This window comes from Aphis gossypii, chromosome 2 (genome assembly GCF_020184175.1).
Source record: "Aphis gossypii isolate Hap1 chromosome 2, ASM2018417v2, whole genome shotgun sequence".
In the NCBI taxonomy this organism is placed as follows: domain Eukaryota; kingdom Metazoa; phylum Arthropoda; class Insecta; order Hemiptera; family Aphididae; genus Aphis; species Aphis gossypii.
In genome coordinates, this window is record NC_065531.1 from 83,857,411 (window position 1) to 83,872,971 (window position 15,561).

Sequence of the window (15,561 nt, forward strand, 5' to 3'; positions counted from 1 at the left end):
TATGATGAGTTGACGACCCTAACCTCTACTATACAGTATACACCCTAACCTAACCTATACAGTATACTAGCTCCCTATTTATCTATCGATATGAAGTTACCTACGTAAAATTTATCTCAAGTATATTTTAGGAGTGGCTATAACAATATGGGTTAGGTTAGTTATATTAAAGTTTCCAGGCGTCCTGTTTTATTAAATTTGTTGCAGTGCCCCGAAAATTGTTATGGAGTTTTGACTAATCTCAAAAATATAATTTGTTATTATAAATTCATATTGAATAATTTGATAATTACCTTTCTGTAAAATTTTTCGTTTTCGTATATATTTATTTTATCTAAAATGCCCATCTATATGGCTATATATATTATTATTATTTATATATATTTTCTTATATTGAATGGATAATTACTTATCCGTAGCGACCGTACCTGTTAAAAATAAGCATAATCTAGGTATGCTTTTTTTTATCAAATTTCCGCCCTGTGTCCGCTACTGGTTCACGTCATTTTGGTTTCAAATAAACCAATTTTTTTTTTAGAAATTATTCTAACTAGCGATTTTAATATGTTTATTATGCTACTATAGTAATAATAAAAAATTAAATTAATAAGATACGTAAAAACCCTGCAGATATCGGACTAAATGTTTATTTTAGAGTATTATTGTTTTCGTTATCGGGTTGTTTATTAAATGTTTTATTCGTTTAGATTATCGATTTACATATAGCCTGCATTACCTATACGGCCAGTATACCTGTAACATCGGTATCGATCGTTTCAAAATTTAAGATTTAGTGTTGTAATTTGAAACCTCTGGTATGAAGTATGTACCGATCACTTCAGTGGATGTAGAGAGTTCGTTTTCCACATATAAAAATATTCTGTCGGACAATAGAGTCAGTTTCACTACTGAAAATCTAGGGAAATACATGGTAAATAATTCTTTTTTTAATTTAAATTAATATTTCAAAATTTTTATTCATTTTAATAACTAGTTTATATTAATTTTCGGTCATGCTTTTTTAAAAAATAAATATGTTTCTTTGTTCATTTTTAAAACAATCGTGTGCGTTTTTTGTTGCTTATTATGGTTTAAAATCTGAGCCCTTTATATAATATATAATAGGTATGAAGTTATAATAAATTAATAGTATCTTTATGTATTTCGAGTAGAAGGGAAAAAACTATTTTGTCATATCTCCCCCCCCCCCTTAAATAAATTCTAAATACGCCACTGGATTAATTTATAATTAAAATACATAAGTACCTACTACCTATATACATATTACAAGTTGTGTGGTTCGATCACGAACTTATCATATTATGTATACTTAATAAGTTTTACTTATAATAGCTCAATAGTCGTAGTATTTAGTTGGTTATTATTTATTTGAAATAAATGTATTAATTATACTATAAAATATTTATCGATCCACATATTGAGGGATCGCCATGTCCTAGAAGCTACAAGCACATTATTACACATGTACGCTACAATTCTACATATAGGATGATTATTTTATTACAGAATTCTCTATATTCCTTACCCTAATCTAAATCACTTGTCAAGATTTTTAACTCTTTACTGCTATAGGTTGATTGGTATTAGATTAGAATTAAGGTACAAGGAAGGCGTGTGTTCTTCGATAAATAAATTGACCTAACCCTTTTTTATTGTTGAGTTATTTTTTAAGTAGATTTTGCTGTAAATATCATTAAGGGGAGTGTAGCTATATTATGTATAGAATGCAACTAAATTATATCTTTGGAAACTTTGGTAAATAGGATTCATTATTAATAACAGATATGGTTCATATAAAATACCTACCTATACAATTTTATATCAACCATGATAATATTATAAAAATTATGAATCGTTTAATTTAGTCAATTAGGTATAATAAACGTAAACGATTTTTCTTTCTAGTTTAAAATCATATATTATACTAGACTATTTATACATATAGTTATAAAACAACAATATGTCTACTTATACGGTCCATCATTATTAATATCAAAAAAACTAATAAATAATATTTTTATTCATAGAAATATGATTTTTTTATTTTACTAAATTTATAATAAACTATTAATTATATACTTTGAATACTAATTTATTTATTATAACTATTCATTTGTGTGATTTTTTTTTTTTAGGAGAGCGTTGACACGCCAATGGCCGAACGTCGAAAAAATTGGTTCCAGAGGCAAATACATCGGGTAGGATCGATTAGATCATCGTCGACAACTTATTCATCTGGTGGTCTATTCAATCGAACCAGGCATAATTCGGTGTACTCGAGCCCGGAAAACGGCTTACCCGTATCAGCAGGCATAAATGGTCACAGTCACATCAACAGCATTAACGGGAGTACACCACATTTACAAAAGATAACACTGTACGACCGATTGTGGGGTAGGAAATCTATGAAAAGTCGACGAGGTAGTACCCAAGGTATTTATGGTTCCTTTAACTTTAAAAACATATTTCTTTTTAACAAGTGAACCCCCCTGAACGCGATTTATTTTTAATTATTAAAAATACATCATAATAGGTATAGCTCAAAAACATTAAATTTGGTATTTTATTACATACACACAAATTATATTTTGATGGCAGAATATTATAAACTGATACAAGGTTTAAGAACAACAGTTATGTTTATTAGTTCGTGAAATCAGTATAATCAGTAGTAAAATTAACACAAAATACAGTTGTTTTTTATTACCCTACTGACAGATGTGGTTTTTATATAACTACACGTTGATTGTACGAATCATTTGATATTATTTAGGTACCCATTGGCCATTTCATTAATTATTATATTATGTGTGATATACGTTTACGTAAAAAAATCGGAAAAACAATGATTAGGTGTTTGATATTTCACGTGTTTTTAAACGTCATCTATGAATAATGAATCGCTCTGAAGGTCGTCATGTTAATAACTTGTTTTCTTATATTTGTTTTTATTGAGCAGAAATCGACAAAACGCGCTTACGGTTTTTACAGTTTAAATAGTTATTACTCGAGTGCGTCATCATCGTATCTCATTAGTCAAGAAAACCATATCAACGTGCTCATAGAGATATTAGCTAGGTATAAAAACTTTCTTGTCGTGTATACCAATCGCAAAATCTTATGTTACGAGTTTCGGAACAAAAATTACGCGGAATCATTGTCGTAATCAGTATAAATCTGCAGAACTACAGGTTTTCACTTTTTTTTTGCACTACACACGAATATAATAATATTGTGTCAGTCATTATTATATATTAGATAGGTACATAATGTATAGGCGTATAATAATATATTATATATTGGGCACGTAAATTGCAGAACAGGAATTTTTCAAAATTTAAATACAAACCCAAAACCGCGATCTGTATAATTTCACTATATAACCTATACGTTTAATTTGGTTTTTATATGCGACCCACTCATCCATAATATGGACTATACCCGTATAAATATTTATTCGAAGTGATTTATTAAAATTTAATAAAAATTTACATTTAAAAACATTTTTTTCAACGCATTAAACTGACCATTAATTTAATATTATATAGAGAATAATAAAATATATACTTTACTCATATAATTCATGTGTTATTTACTTATATTATAAAAAACAAAATTTGTTTTCTACAGACATTTCGGTGATAATATTAAATGAATGGTTTTTGTTTTTGCTCAACAAAATAATGGGATTTTACGAAATACGAATATCCATTTTGTGTAGGTATAAACTGGTGACCGACATATTGTGTACCTACATTGTAAAAATATATAAAAGGAATATCTAATCTGTGATTTGAATAGTTTCTTTTTTCGAATATTAATTAATAATTGGTGACATTGTGTTACAAATTTCAAGTCAGATACATCTCAGTGTTTCTTAAATATTATTTATTTTACAAAAAGGAAATTATAGAATATCTGAAAGTCTTGTGGAGCTAACGTATTTGGTTCGTTCTATAATGGTTTAACGGCAAAGTACAAATGTTTTTCTTTATTCGAACATGAATATTATTAACAATTTGTCCGCCTTATTGGGCTTTGTGTAGATTATACGGAGTAACGTTACTTGTATTCGCTCATAAGCGTTTCGCGTGATGTGTAATAATTATACTAATTCCCGATTTAATTTCGTACAAAATCAAATTTACAATAATATAATCGAAACAGCAATTATTTCGTACGTTTTAATACGTACGTCAACTCGGACACGCAAATACTTGAGTAAATACTGTAGAAACTAAACAAATTCAATTTAGTAGTTAATGTTACGAAAAGTGGAGCTGTCATATTTCTAACATATTTTAATAGTACTGCACGTTTTAAAGTAGGTAGGTATAATATGCGCTATTATAACATAAACCGTGAACTTACAAGTTACAAGTAGGTATTCAAACGTCACGTGTAGAACATCTATAGGTCGACTTCTAAAATATCGAATCTTGTATACATTTATAATAACAAATAGGTACGCACGTTTTTAATTATTAGGTATTATGTAAAATACAGCAAATCGAGTTCTAGAAAAAAAATGAAATGTTTATTATTTTTACACATAACAATTGTGTGTATTGTTATTATTGTAGATATAAAACAAAATATTTGATTAAAATTGATGAAATGATTAATTCGAATCAGGTTAAATTTAATTCACTATATTCAGTACCTACATTATAATATTATAGTCATACTTTTGAAGTCGATGTATACCTAGGTATACATATATAAATAAGAACAATTATATTAAATACAAAATATGTTATAATAAATTCTAATTCTCTTTTAGATAAATTATATGATTATCAACTATTATCGTTAGTATTACTCCATATTTGCATAGCCAACATATCCCTGCAACAATGCAACATTGTTATCCAACTTCCGATTATATAATATTATGATAGTCAAGTTCGTACTTAAAACTCATTTATGACAAGTCTATCACGGTTATAACTATTTGATTGGTTGTATCGAATAATGTCTATTTCAAATTTTACATTTTTTTTTTTTAATAAAGTAGTACCTAGTATTTTTTATAATACTTTTCTCATAGAAATCGACCTTTTGTAGAACATTCAATTATAAAAATTAACATTATTTTTTTTTATATTAATAGTTAGTATTCACACATAGATTAACGTTCTGTTAACACTTACAGTTTTTGAGCATCTATTTATCTATTAATATTTAGCATAATAATTATCGTACACCTATTAATTTAAACTTAAATACACCATTTATCCTTTTTGATATACATTCAATTTCATGTTATATCTTCTAAAACTATATTATGTACGACTAGGTATTTCGTATTACCTATTTTGTAATTATGTGTGTGTGTATATAAAAGTTTTTCACGAAGCACTTAAAAATATACATTTTTAACACTTAAACTTATATGTTGTAATCTATATAAAAAAAAATAGAATACAATAAGGGTATTTTGATTACTAGCTATGCGCGAAGGACTCTTGGGAATTGCAGTGGTTATAACACCGCTGTCATTCCCGTTATGTGTCTGCCGTTCCACATTTTAAATCAGTTAGTCGTGTATACATAATATAAGTAGGTACCTATACACTACACAGTATACGCGTAATCTTAAGGACAATAAATATCGTACGTTTTACTTTTAGGTTCGAACAAGATTAATGGGCAAATAAATGCTAGAGGAAGGCCTAGAATTCCGACACCAGATGTGCAAAAGGACGGTACCATCGATAAGGACAACAAACAGAATATGTCCGTCAACGGTTCTACTCAGCCAGGAACATATCCGTCAGATTTGCCCGCAGTTGTACAGGTATAAAACACAATAAGTCTCAATAAATATAGTTTTTTTTTTTTTTAGTTAGATATTTATAAAACCTTTTTTGTTTTATATTTAAGTTTTGAAAATTGAATACAAAATTCTTCATAAACAGTTCATATTAAAACCATAAATTTTAAAAGAATATATAAAAACAAATATTTTTTATAGATATTTTAAGATTAAATTTGAACAAAATTACTTATTTAAATGATAAAATAATAATTTAACCAAATAGTAATAAATATATTTTACTAAATACCCGCCATGGTCATTATATATTATTAAATTCGCTCTGCACACAATTAATAGTATACCATAATACTTAATAATAAATATTACATTAATCTCGTTCCGTGTTATTGACATTTTTTTTATTCTTTGGTATATATTCTTTAAACAATATTTTAAAATAGCTTTGCTTCACCGTGCGTCAAGACTATTTATAAATCATCAACATTTTTCGCAAATTCATATAATTAAATCTCAGATTAAAACCATTTTATTGTGTAGAAAATGTGTTTTTTTATTTTTTGGTTTTCTAGTTCTTATAGCAGCTAAAAATTTTCTGATTTATTATGCCATTAGAATACCTTGTATTAAAATGATCGACATCAGGTTGAATCGCTAGACCTTGAAAATCAAATTGTTTGATCACGTCAAGTTTTTATAATATTTAAAATTGTTTTCAAAATATTTAAGCATTTAAGAGAAACATAATTTATTAATAGGATGCTATAATCGTAGAAAATAACTAGGTAATCATACTAACAAGCAACAGCATAATATAACTATAGGTAATTATATTTATGGTATAATTAAGTATATATAATACTAAAATTTTGATCAATCATTCAATACCTAATTATTAAAAAATCTGAGCAATAAAAAATTTTGCAAATTGTTGAATTAAAAATTAAATATCCATTTAGTGTTGAAGGTTACCTAGACAAATATGATATAAGTACACCTATATTTTATTTCCAATGCAATAGAACTATTATTTTTCTAAATTGTTTTAGCCTATGAGGTACCTAGCATTCTCTCAAGAGTTGAGATCGTGTAATTTGTTCGGTATTAACATTGTTTAATCGGCTTCTGAAAAATTAAATCTATTACTTAAGGTTATTTCTTGCATCTACTTTTTTTTTGTACGTATTTTATATAATAATATTCATAAGAAGTATTAGATGCGTTTTTCGATTTAGATAACTCGAATACATTGCATTTCATTTTATTTAATTAGTAAAAGTAATTGATAATACAATATTTATTATTACTAGTTTATTATAATTTTGGAATTTATAATTAACGAACACAATATCATATTTTAATGCAAGACTTGGCAATCGGCATGTTTATTGTATGATGTTTCTCAAGTATTGCATTTATGTCAAAATTAGAATATTATAATCGTGTATTCATGTTAACAATTAAATTATTCTAAGAATAATTGAATAATATTTGAATAATTTTTACGACATAATAAATGCATTGATTCTGTTGGACCATTGGGGCGGGTGTTTTAAAATTCTAAGTGATATAATGAATCATCGCACATTAGCATATAATTAATTGCAAAACAGCAAATAAGTAAATAGGCAAATAGCTTATTCTAATCGGTGTTACGTTTATATAAAAATGGTCAGTATTTATCTGTTATAGTGATACGCTTAAAAAAACTATAAGTAACTAAATTATGTAATCCTAATTTTGTTTTACTATACAGTAATAATATATAATTCATCATAATATTACGAAGAACGATCGAGCGTAAAGGATACAGTGGTTAGGTATTTTCTTATAATGAAATATTGTGAATTTTTTGTTTTTAATTGAACAATTATTTATGTGTGAGATTATTATTTATCATATTTTAAAATGATAATAACCCCTTTTCTATTGTAAATTATTTAGCTGATAATTTTTCTAAAAAATCTGTACATTTACATATTTTTATTTTGTTTATTCTGAGAATCTGTTAAACGAATTATACAGTTACGTGAATATTACGATAAAATAAGTCATATATTTTAGTAATTGTTTGCTAATAATTTGTATTCATTTTTTTAAACATTATTTTGTTTATGTCTACTACCCACTAGTTTTATGTAACTTGATTTAAATGACCTGTTTAAGTAGAATATCGAAGGTTTTTTAAATGACTCTGAAAATTATTAAATTTAATAATGAACTAACAATAAAATTCAATGAAATAATAACTAAACATATTCAAACACTTAATACGAGTATTTCATGGTAGATTCTTATTATTTATAAGCTGTTATGGTTTAAAAACAAAATGTCATGGAGATATTTCAGATTTAATTTGAATTATGTAACTGGATTTAGAATACTTATGAAATTTCAATATTTGTAAATACATTATCCAAGTTCACATAATTTTTATTTAATACCATTGTAGTATTATAGTACCTATATAAAGCATTATTATCTTATAATAGGTGATAAATACTATTTAAACGTTATAGTTAATTTTTTAAAATATTTATCGAATATTTGTTTACACTTAAAACCTTGGTTTCAATACTTATTTAAAAAAATATTATATAGTGTCGAGTGGACATGTTTACTAAAAATTTAAAGAAACTGTATTGAGAAACTTAAAAATGACCTAATCCAATAATGTCCTACTATTTAAATTCAATGTCTAATTCATATACGAAAGTGTTAGACAGAATATTTTTAGTTTTTTTCGTTTCGATAAAAATATAATAATAAAAGAATAAAAATTACATCTTCGTGACCAGGTGTTATACACATTCTTCGCTTCGTTAAGAATTTAAAATATTTCAAAAATGTTTAATAGCCCCCCCCCACCCTCTTTCTCATACACTACCTATATTTTTTTTCTCTCTATAATAACATAATATGTACCTCTCTCTTTTTACTCTCGACATATACTTCATTATTTGTATATAATACATAATGACCCTATAAACAACTTGGGGTGAGTCTACTGACTATTACGTTTCTCCATCTATACTCATTTCCTACCTATGCAGTAAACACTTTAAAACGTATATAACTACACAATTAAATACTTTAATACTAAGTTAAAATGGATATAATTTGATACATTTAAGTTCTAAAATATTTATACCTATAAATTTCCAATTGCAGATTTTTAAGTATAGTAAAAATATAATATAATAAATACAAAGTATAGATACAATCAAAAAATACTATACCTGGTGTCTATTTAACCCAAGATAGGTTAAGTTAGGTCTCTTTTTATTCTAGGTACTCATTAAATTATCATATTTTTCTTTGCGTAAATTTGTGTCTTTAAAAACAACATTTTTGGAAAACAATTTATGTTAACTATTTTTAGTTAAATTCTTACCTTTTTTTTTACTCTTTTTAATAAAAATATATGTTTTACATTTCATAATCCATAGTGAAATATCTACATTTTTTTTTAACTATAGTTGTTTAATATGAGTTATATGTATTTAAAGTTTAGATAAAGTGAAATAGATTAATTCAGAAATATTCCACGAAATATTGATCCATTACTTCGCTCATTTAAACTTTAAAACTATATCAAACGGAACGGACGTGATCTTTCATTCATGTTATATAGCACAACAAATATAATAATAACTTTTATAATAATATTATTATTATGATTTTTGCACTAATTATTTTAAACTTCCTAAATCTGTCTAAACCTGATTATGATTATTTTATAGATTTTTTTATTTTCATATACAGGTTTGGGTAGATTGTTTCTGATTCTTTAGAACAGCGGTTCTCAATCTGTGGTACGCGAGAAAATCTCCTTTTATAAAAAAACATAAACGTATACATTATTAATAACCAAAATAAAAAAAAAGCAAGAAAATGGTCAAATGGTAAAAATGTTCAAACTGTGTAGGTGGTACGCAAATATAAAAAGGTTGAGAACCGGTGCTTTAGAGAAGCAAATTCGGGTTCAATTACAGCAAGTTAAATAGTTTGTAGTAATATTAGTATATTATGTAGGTTAACATAGAATTTTCTACAATTTCTAAGGACCTACACCATAATATGAAAAATAAATAAAATACGATACTCATTGAAAATATTTAAACCTAGTAATATTGTCTGTAACCTTAGATTCAGAGACCTATATTGCAGTAATTTGCATGCAGTAGTCAGTAGTCACCGGACGAGTGTGTTACTGTCAAAATATTACATTTAAAACGAATTTATTAAACACACATTATCATTTTATAGTTACTATACTCCACCGATTTCAATCAGTAAATTTTTGCGTGATTCGTTCGTTTTTTTAATTACCCGCCGTCGTTTTCATACAGTATATAATAATTTTATAGTCTAAAATTTTGGTTTATTCAGGAGTTGTATTTCAGGTTATCTGCAGACATATTATATCGAGCAAATACGATATCTTTAAAATTTTGTAAGCACTTTGCGGCAACTAGATGTTGGTTGTCGTAATCGTAATATCGGAACGGTTTATGTAGGTATAACATTTTTAAAAAAATAAACAGAAATGTGGGTTATTTTTAAAAATAAAAATATTTAATAGAAATTATAAAAAAACGACTCATAAAATAATTACATATACCTACTTTAATTTATATTACATACTAACTATAGTAACTATACCCATGGTACTTATCTTTATAATATCTATTAAGAAAATCGAAAATAAAAATGTTAGTTCCATAGTATTTCGAGTACAGGTACTTAAACTAAATTTTTTAATAATATTATTAAATCACTATTTTATTATTATTTATTTTACCCAAAAATCTTCCACGTTGCTTAAAGCGTAATTGGCCACACGATCTCCTTAATAAATAACTAAACAATAAAAATAATGAAATACACTAATAAAAAAACCATTCAAGTTAAGATCACTGCAGGATACTCCCTGCTTCGTTTAAGTCGTCAAAATCATGTTACCTTTTTTACTTATTACTTTTAATGCATCTGATTGTATATAGATTGTAAATAAAATTTTTAGCAAAAAACAGATACACTAAAAAACATATTACAGTTATAGTTTTCTAATATCATTATTCATTACATTGGTTTCAAAAATAGATACCTATAACAAATAATAGAAAAAATATTATCGAGGAGGAAACCAACGTATGGAACACCCTGTATAAACTGTCATCTAAAATAAATCGTAATAAATCATGATAGGTTAGGTTAATATGTGTAAATTAGCAGTTTATAGAAAACCTACATGATCGATACAGGAGATCGCTACCATACCTGCAGTTATCATATCCGCGTATGTTCACGTTCACGTTCAATGCCAAAAAAGAACACGTTCGCTTTGATTTTTTTTTCATATCAACACGTTTATTTTTATTTTTTCTGTATATTAAATTATGTAAACGCTTTAATCGGGTCGTTTGTGTGTAATTTTTTCTTTTATTTCTCTTACCCCGCGTTTGTCACGGAACTAATTTGTTATTTTTAAAGTTATTATTCAAGATGATCGTAAATTAATCACGGTTTGTTTGATAATAGAAACACGAATTCATATATACTATAGTGTGGTCGGGTCCGGTTTCGCCCAACACGCGCTTTCGTCTGAATCACATAAAACTGATTTCGTTTTCGCTCAAACCAGATAAATAATGTGTCTTTTCGTTTTTTCTAAAAACACATTTTATTACTTTATATATATATATATATTTCATACAAAGACATCATTGACCATTTTTAAATTTTCATTTCAGTACCAAATTACATTATTTTAATATTTATTTTCGATTATAAGTATCCCACCGGATAACATTATTATATGGATCGCACTGATCACAGTAACGTACTGAACTACGTATAACATCATAAATAAAAAATAAAACAATTTCCCAAATGCTACTCGGTTAACGACGTGACTAACTCGCAGTACTCACACTGCATGTAACTATTATGAATAATAAAAGTATTAATGGCAGAACTTGAATTTTCATGAACTCGAAAAAAAAATCAAGAAATAATAGCGAATGTTGTTAATATTTACATTTTACAAAATAAATAATAATAATACGCGTATTATTTGTGATACGTATAATGTTGCATAAAAACAATATATGGAATATTGTAATAATTACTGCCGTGTCGCAGGTGGTGTTGTCGCCAATCCAAGAAATGGACCCCAACCTGTCGGGCACGCTGCACAACCAGCGCCGAATCGCCGGCGGCGTGGGCGTCTGTCAGGGCGTGCTGAATCCAGCGTTCACCGGCACCGCCGTGTACACCACCATGTCGGTCAGCCCGATCGCCATGTCCACGGTATCCATGAGCCAGCCGCTGCTGTCGTCGTTGGGCATCACCGCGACGTCGGCGGCGACCACGCCAACCGCGCAGCCGTTGCTCATCACCGACGTCACCGCGTCCACGGTGGCCTCTGCGCACCACTCGGACAAGGACGACAGCGCGTGCGGCGGAAGTTCCAGCGGCAGCGTGTCTAGCACGGACGACCGGAAGACGCCAGCGGCCAACAGGCGCAAGAGGGGCGAGGTGTACGTGTAGACCTGCCGTTCCGTTTTAATTATAATTATATAATTCATAATATTATAAATTATTATAATACACAATTATAGATTTTATTTTTGTTATACGTGCGTGGGGTTGACGGTGTTTTGTTGTTGTTGTTGTTTCCGAAACCGCGACGACTGCGCGCACGTAAAGACTGCTGATGGGTTGTGGATGGAGGATGGACGTGTATTAAGAAATGTAATAATTTAACAAAATAGTTTACTTTAATGATTAGAAGGGACGTATACCTAATACCCGTCGCTTGTCTTAAATTTTCCTACGATCCCCTGCAGATTATATTTTATAGTAAAAACACACACATCGACAGGGTTTTTCCAAAAGGGTGGCGCCAAACTTTCACTTCTGAAATAAGCAAAGCGAAATAAAATTGAGCTTTATGGAAAAAAAAATCTTCGATTCCTAGCCATTTCCCTGTACGTCGAGAACAAATTCGAAAAATAACATATAGAGTACAATATTACCGTGTAAATACTTAAATTGACTCTGTTTTTCGATAAATCAGTTTGTGTGTGTTTTTTATGGATACGACGACAACCGTACTTGTATAGTCTGTTAAGTACCCTCATCATACTATCTATCGGTTAGGTTTTCGATATTGTTTTGAATCCTGACCGATTAATTTAATATTTATAAACGAATAATGTGCAGCGTGTCATAGCGATAACATTTTTTTCAAAAAATCTTTGTTACCCGCGGTATACGTCATGCATAATATCTCTTCCGATATTACATTTTTTTTATCACGCATTCGACAATTTACCATGTACTAAACATAATTTTCGGTGTGTACCATTCCAAATGAAAAGACTGTTGACAATAAGTGTACATCGCGTGGTAGGTATACATACTACTTACCGTCAACCCCAAACTGCTGCAGTATTTTCCTATATATTTATATATTATAATAATAATATGAAACAATATGAATATCATGCCACGTACATACCGGAACTCGTATTTTATTATATAATGTGGTATAGTGTATTTATGTATAATATCATCATATTTTATAAGCTCCAGTGAAGGCGTTGTACACTTACGTGTGTAGTAATTTGACTATAATTAAATAATGAACAATATAAGTGTATTATGTACACATAATATTATATTGTAAGTAGCGAATGGCCAAGCGAAATGACGCGATATTGTATATATTTTTAATAAGAAAAAAATTATATACTTTAATATATACCTAATGCCTATAAGAGTCAAATTATTATGAATTTTGCTCAATTTGAACAATTATTACATTATAATTTATAGAGGCATATAATTATTTTTATGTTGTACTTATATATAATATTATAAATCGCCACTGTATATAATATATATAAAATGAGGTATATAAACCAATAATGTATGTATACACATTCTAATAACTAACCCAACTCACATATTATTATCATTATTATTAAAATAACATATTTCTTTATCGTACTATGTATGTATAGTATACAATACTATACATAAATATTTGTAAATATTATTATTATTATAAGCGTATATTATGTTATTATTATTATTATATATTTACCATTGTTTTAGAAACATAATCTTAATAATAAATAGTATTAGTTAGACGTTAAAATTATTAGATTTTTACAATATACCTATGTAATATGTATATTATAATATATATATGAACAAAATGTGATACCTAATCAAAACACCAAATATGCCGTCCAATATGTCAATCATTATAATATTATCTCTGTGTAATATAATATACAATATTGTGTAACCTAGTTGAGTTGAGTATGTTTTTTACTCTAACATATTATGTGATATGAAACAATTTTTTAATTACGTTCCTTATGAAATTTACAGCGATAGTGTAAAGACAAAATAATATTTCAAAACCTCAAACGGGTAAAAACAAAATGTATGTTGTTAGAACTTAGTAAGTATCTACATTATTGTTCTGGTCGTTTATTAAACGATTGCAGGAAACTTAAGCAGTATAATAAAATGTATTACGTAAAATTATTAGTGATCGACCTTGAAATATTTACCTAAAATATTGGATGAATTTTATCTCGAAGCATAATTTTAATAGTTCTATGGTATATAAATTATAATATTATAACGTAGACCTGTGGATAGTTTAAATCGATTTTTAATTTTTTTTTTTTTTTGCACACTTTTTTGTTGTATTTAAAATTTAAATATAATACAATGTTTACGTACATATATATTGCGCTTATCTTTTTCCACTATATTTTTATACTCTGCAACTTTTTAAACGAAAAATAATTACATATAATTATATATTATTACTGTATGTGTGTGGCATATTATTAAAATTTTAAAATAACTCATTTCACTTTTTAATGAACAGTACGTACATTTTTTCAAGGTTAATGTGCAGTTTTACAAACAATAAAACCCGTTCAATTACAAGCTTCTCGAGGAATTTTTTAAATTATTTAGCATTATTTAGGTATTGTTATGAAAACCTAAGAAAATGAAAGGGTAATAAGAGCTATTTATTGATATTATGCTAATGCTGATGAGTATCTATGTGTTTTCAGTGGTATAATAACTTATAACTTTATGCTGCAGGCTGCAATAAGTATTTTAGTAGATATGATTACGCACGTACTATCAAACTACTCCCGTGGACTTGGACCAAAAAATATAAACACCGAAAACAATAACATAAGTAATGCTGCAATAAATGTTTAGGTAAAATAATATTTAAATATCTATTTATGTATTTATATAAACGTAAAAACTATAAAAAAAATTGTACACACTCATATTAATTAAACATCTAATATTAAAAATATATATAGTTTAAAGTAAATATTTTAATACACAGTTTGAGTAAAATATAAAATCGGTTTTATGTGTATAATTTTTTCTAAAATGTATTAATATTACTTGAGTGTACCTATACAGTGTATACAGTGATTTTACATGATTAATGACTTTTTTTATGTAAAATTAAAATAAATATAAATAGTAAAAACTAAATACTATTAATACAAAGTGCTTTGCTTTTTATTTTAGTATGTTTTATGTCGTCATCATTCGTTTTATACTGCAGTGTTAAATTATTTGCTTAATTTTTTATGGGTACCTATTGCTTTTTTTTTTTTTTTTTTGATGGTTTTTACTATTTTTATATAATTGTATAACTCAAATACCTATACTATACTATTGTATATACTCTAGGG

At 27.2% G+C, this 15,561-nt stretch overlaps 1 protein-coding gene across 2 annotated transcripts in view; it reads left to right on the top strand.

The window, feature by feature from the left end:
- Positions 1 to 13,219, top strand: part of LOC114119804 (bestrophin-4) — a 49,394-nt gene extending 36,175 nt beyond the window's left edge. For both annotated transcript variants that reach the window (XM_027981504.2, XM_027981503.2), the window contains exons 9-11: positions 2,157 to 2,454; positions 5,655 to 5,821; positions 11,948 to 13,219. In XM_027981504.2, coding sequence (XP_027837305.1) covers positions 2,157 to 2,454; positions 5,655 to 5,821; positions 11,948 to 12,355 — 873 coding nt within the window. In that variant the 3' untranslated portion in view covers positions 12,356 to 13,219. The remainder of the gene's footprint in view (positions 1 to 2,156; positions 2,455 to 5,654; positions 5,822 to 11,947) is intronic.
- Positions 13,220 to 15,561: the final 2,342 nt, after the last annotated feature.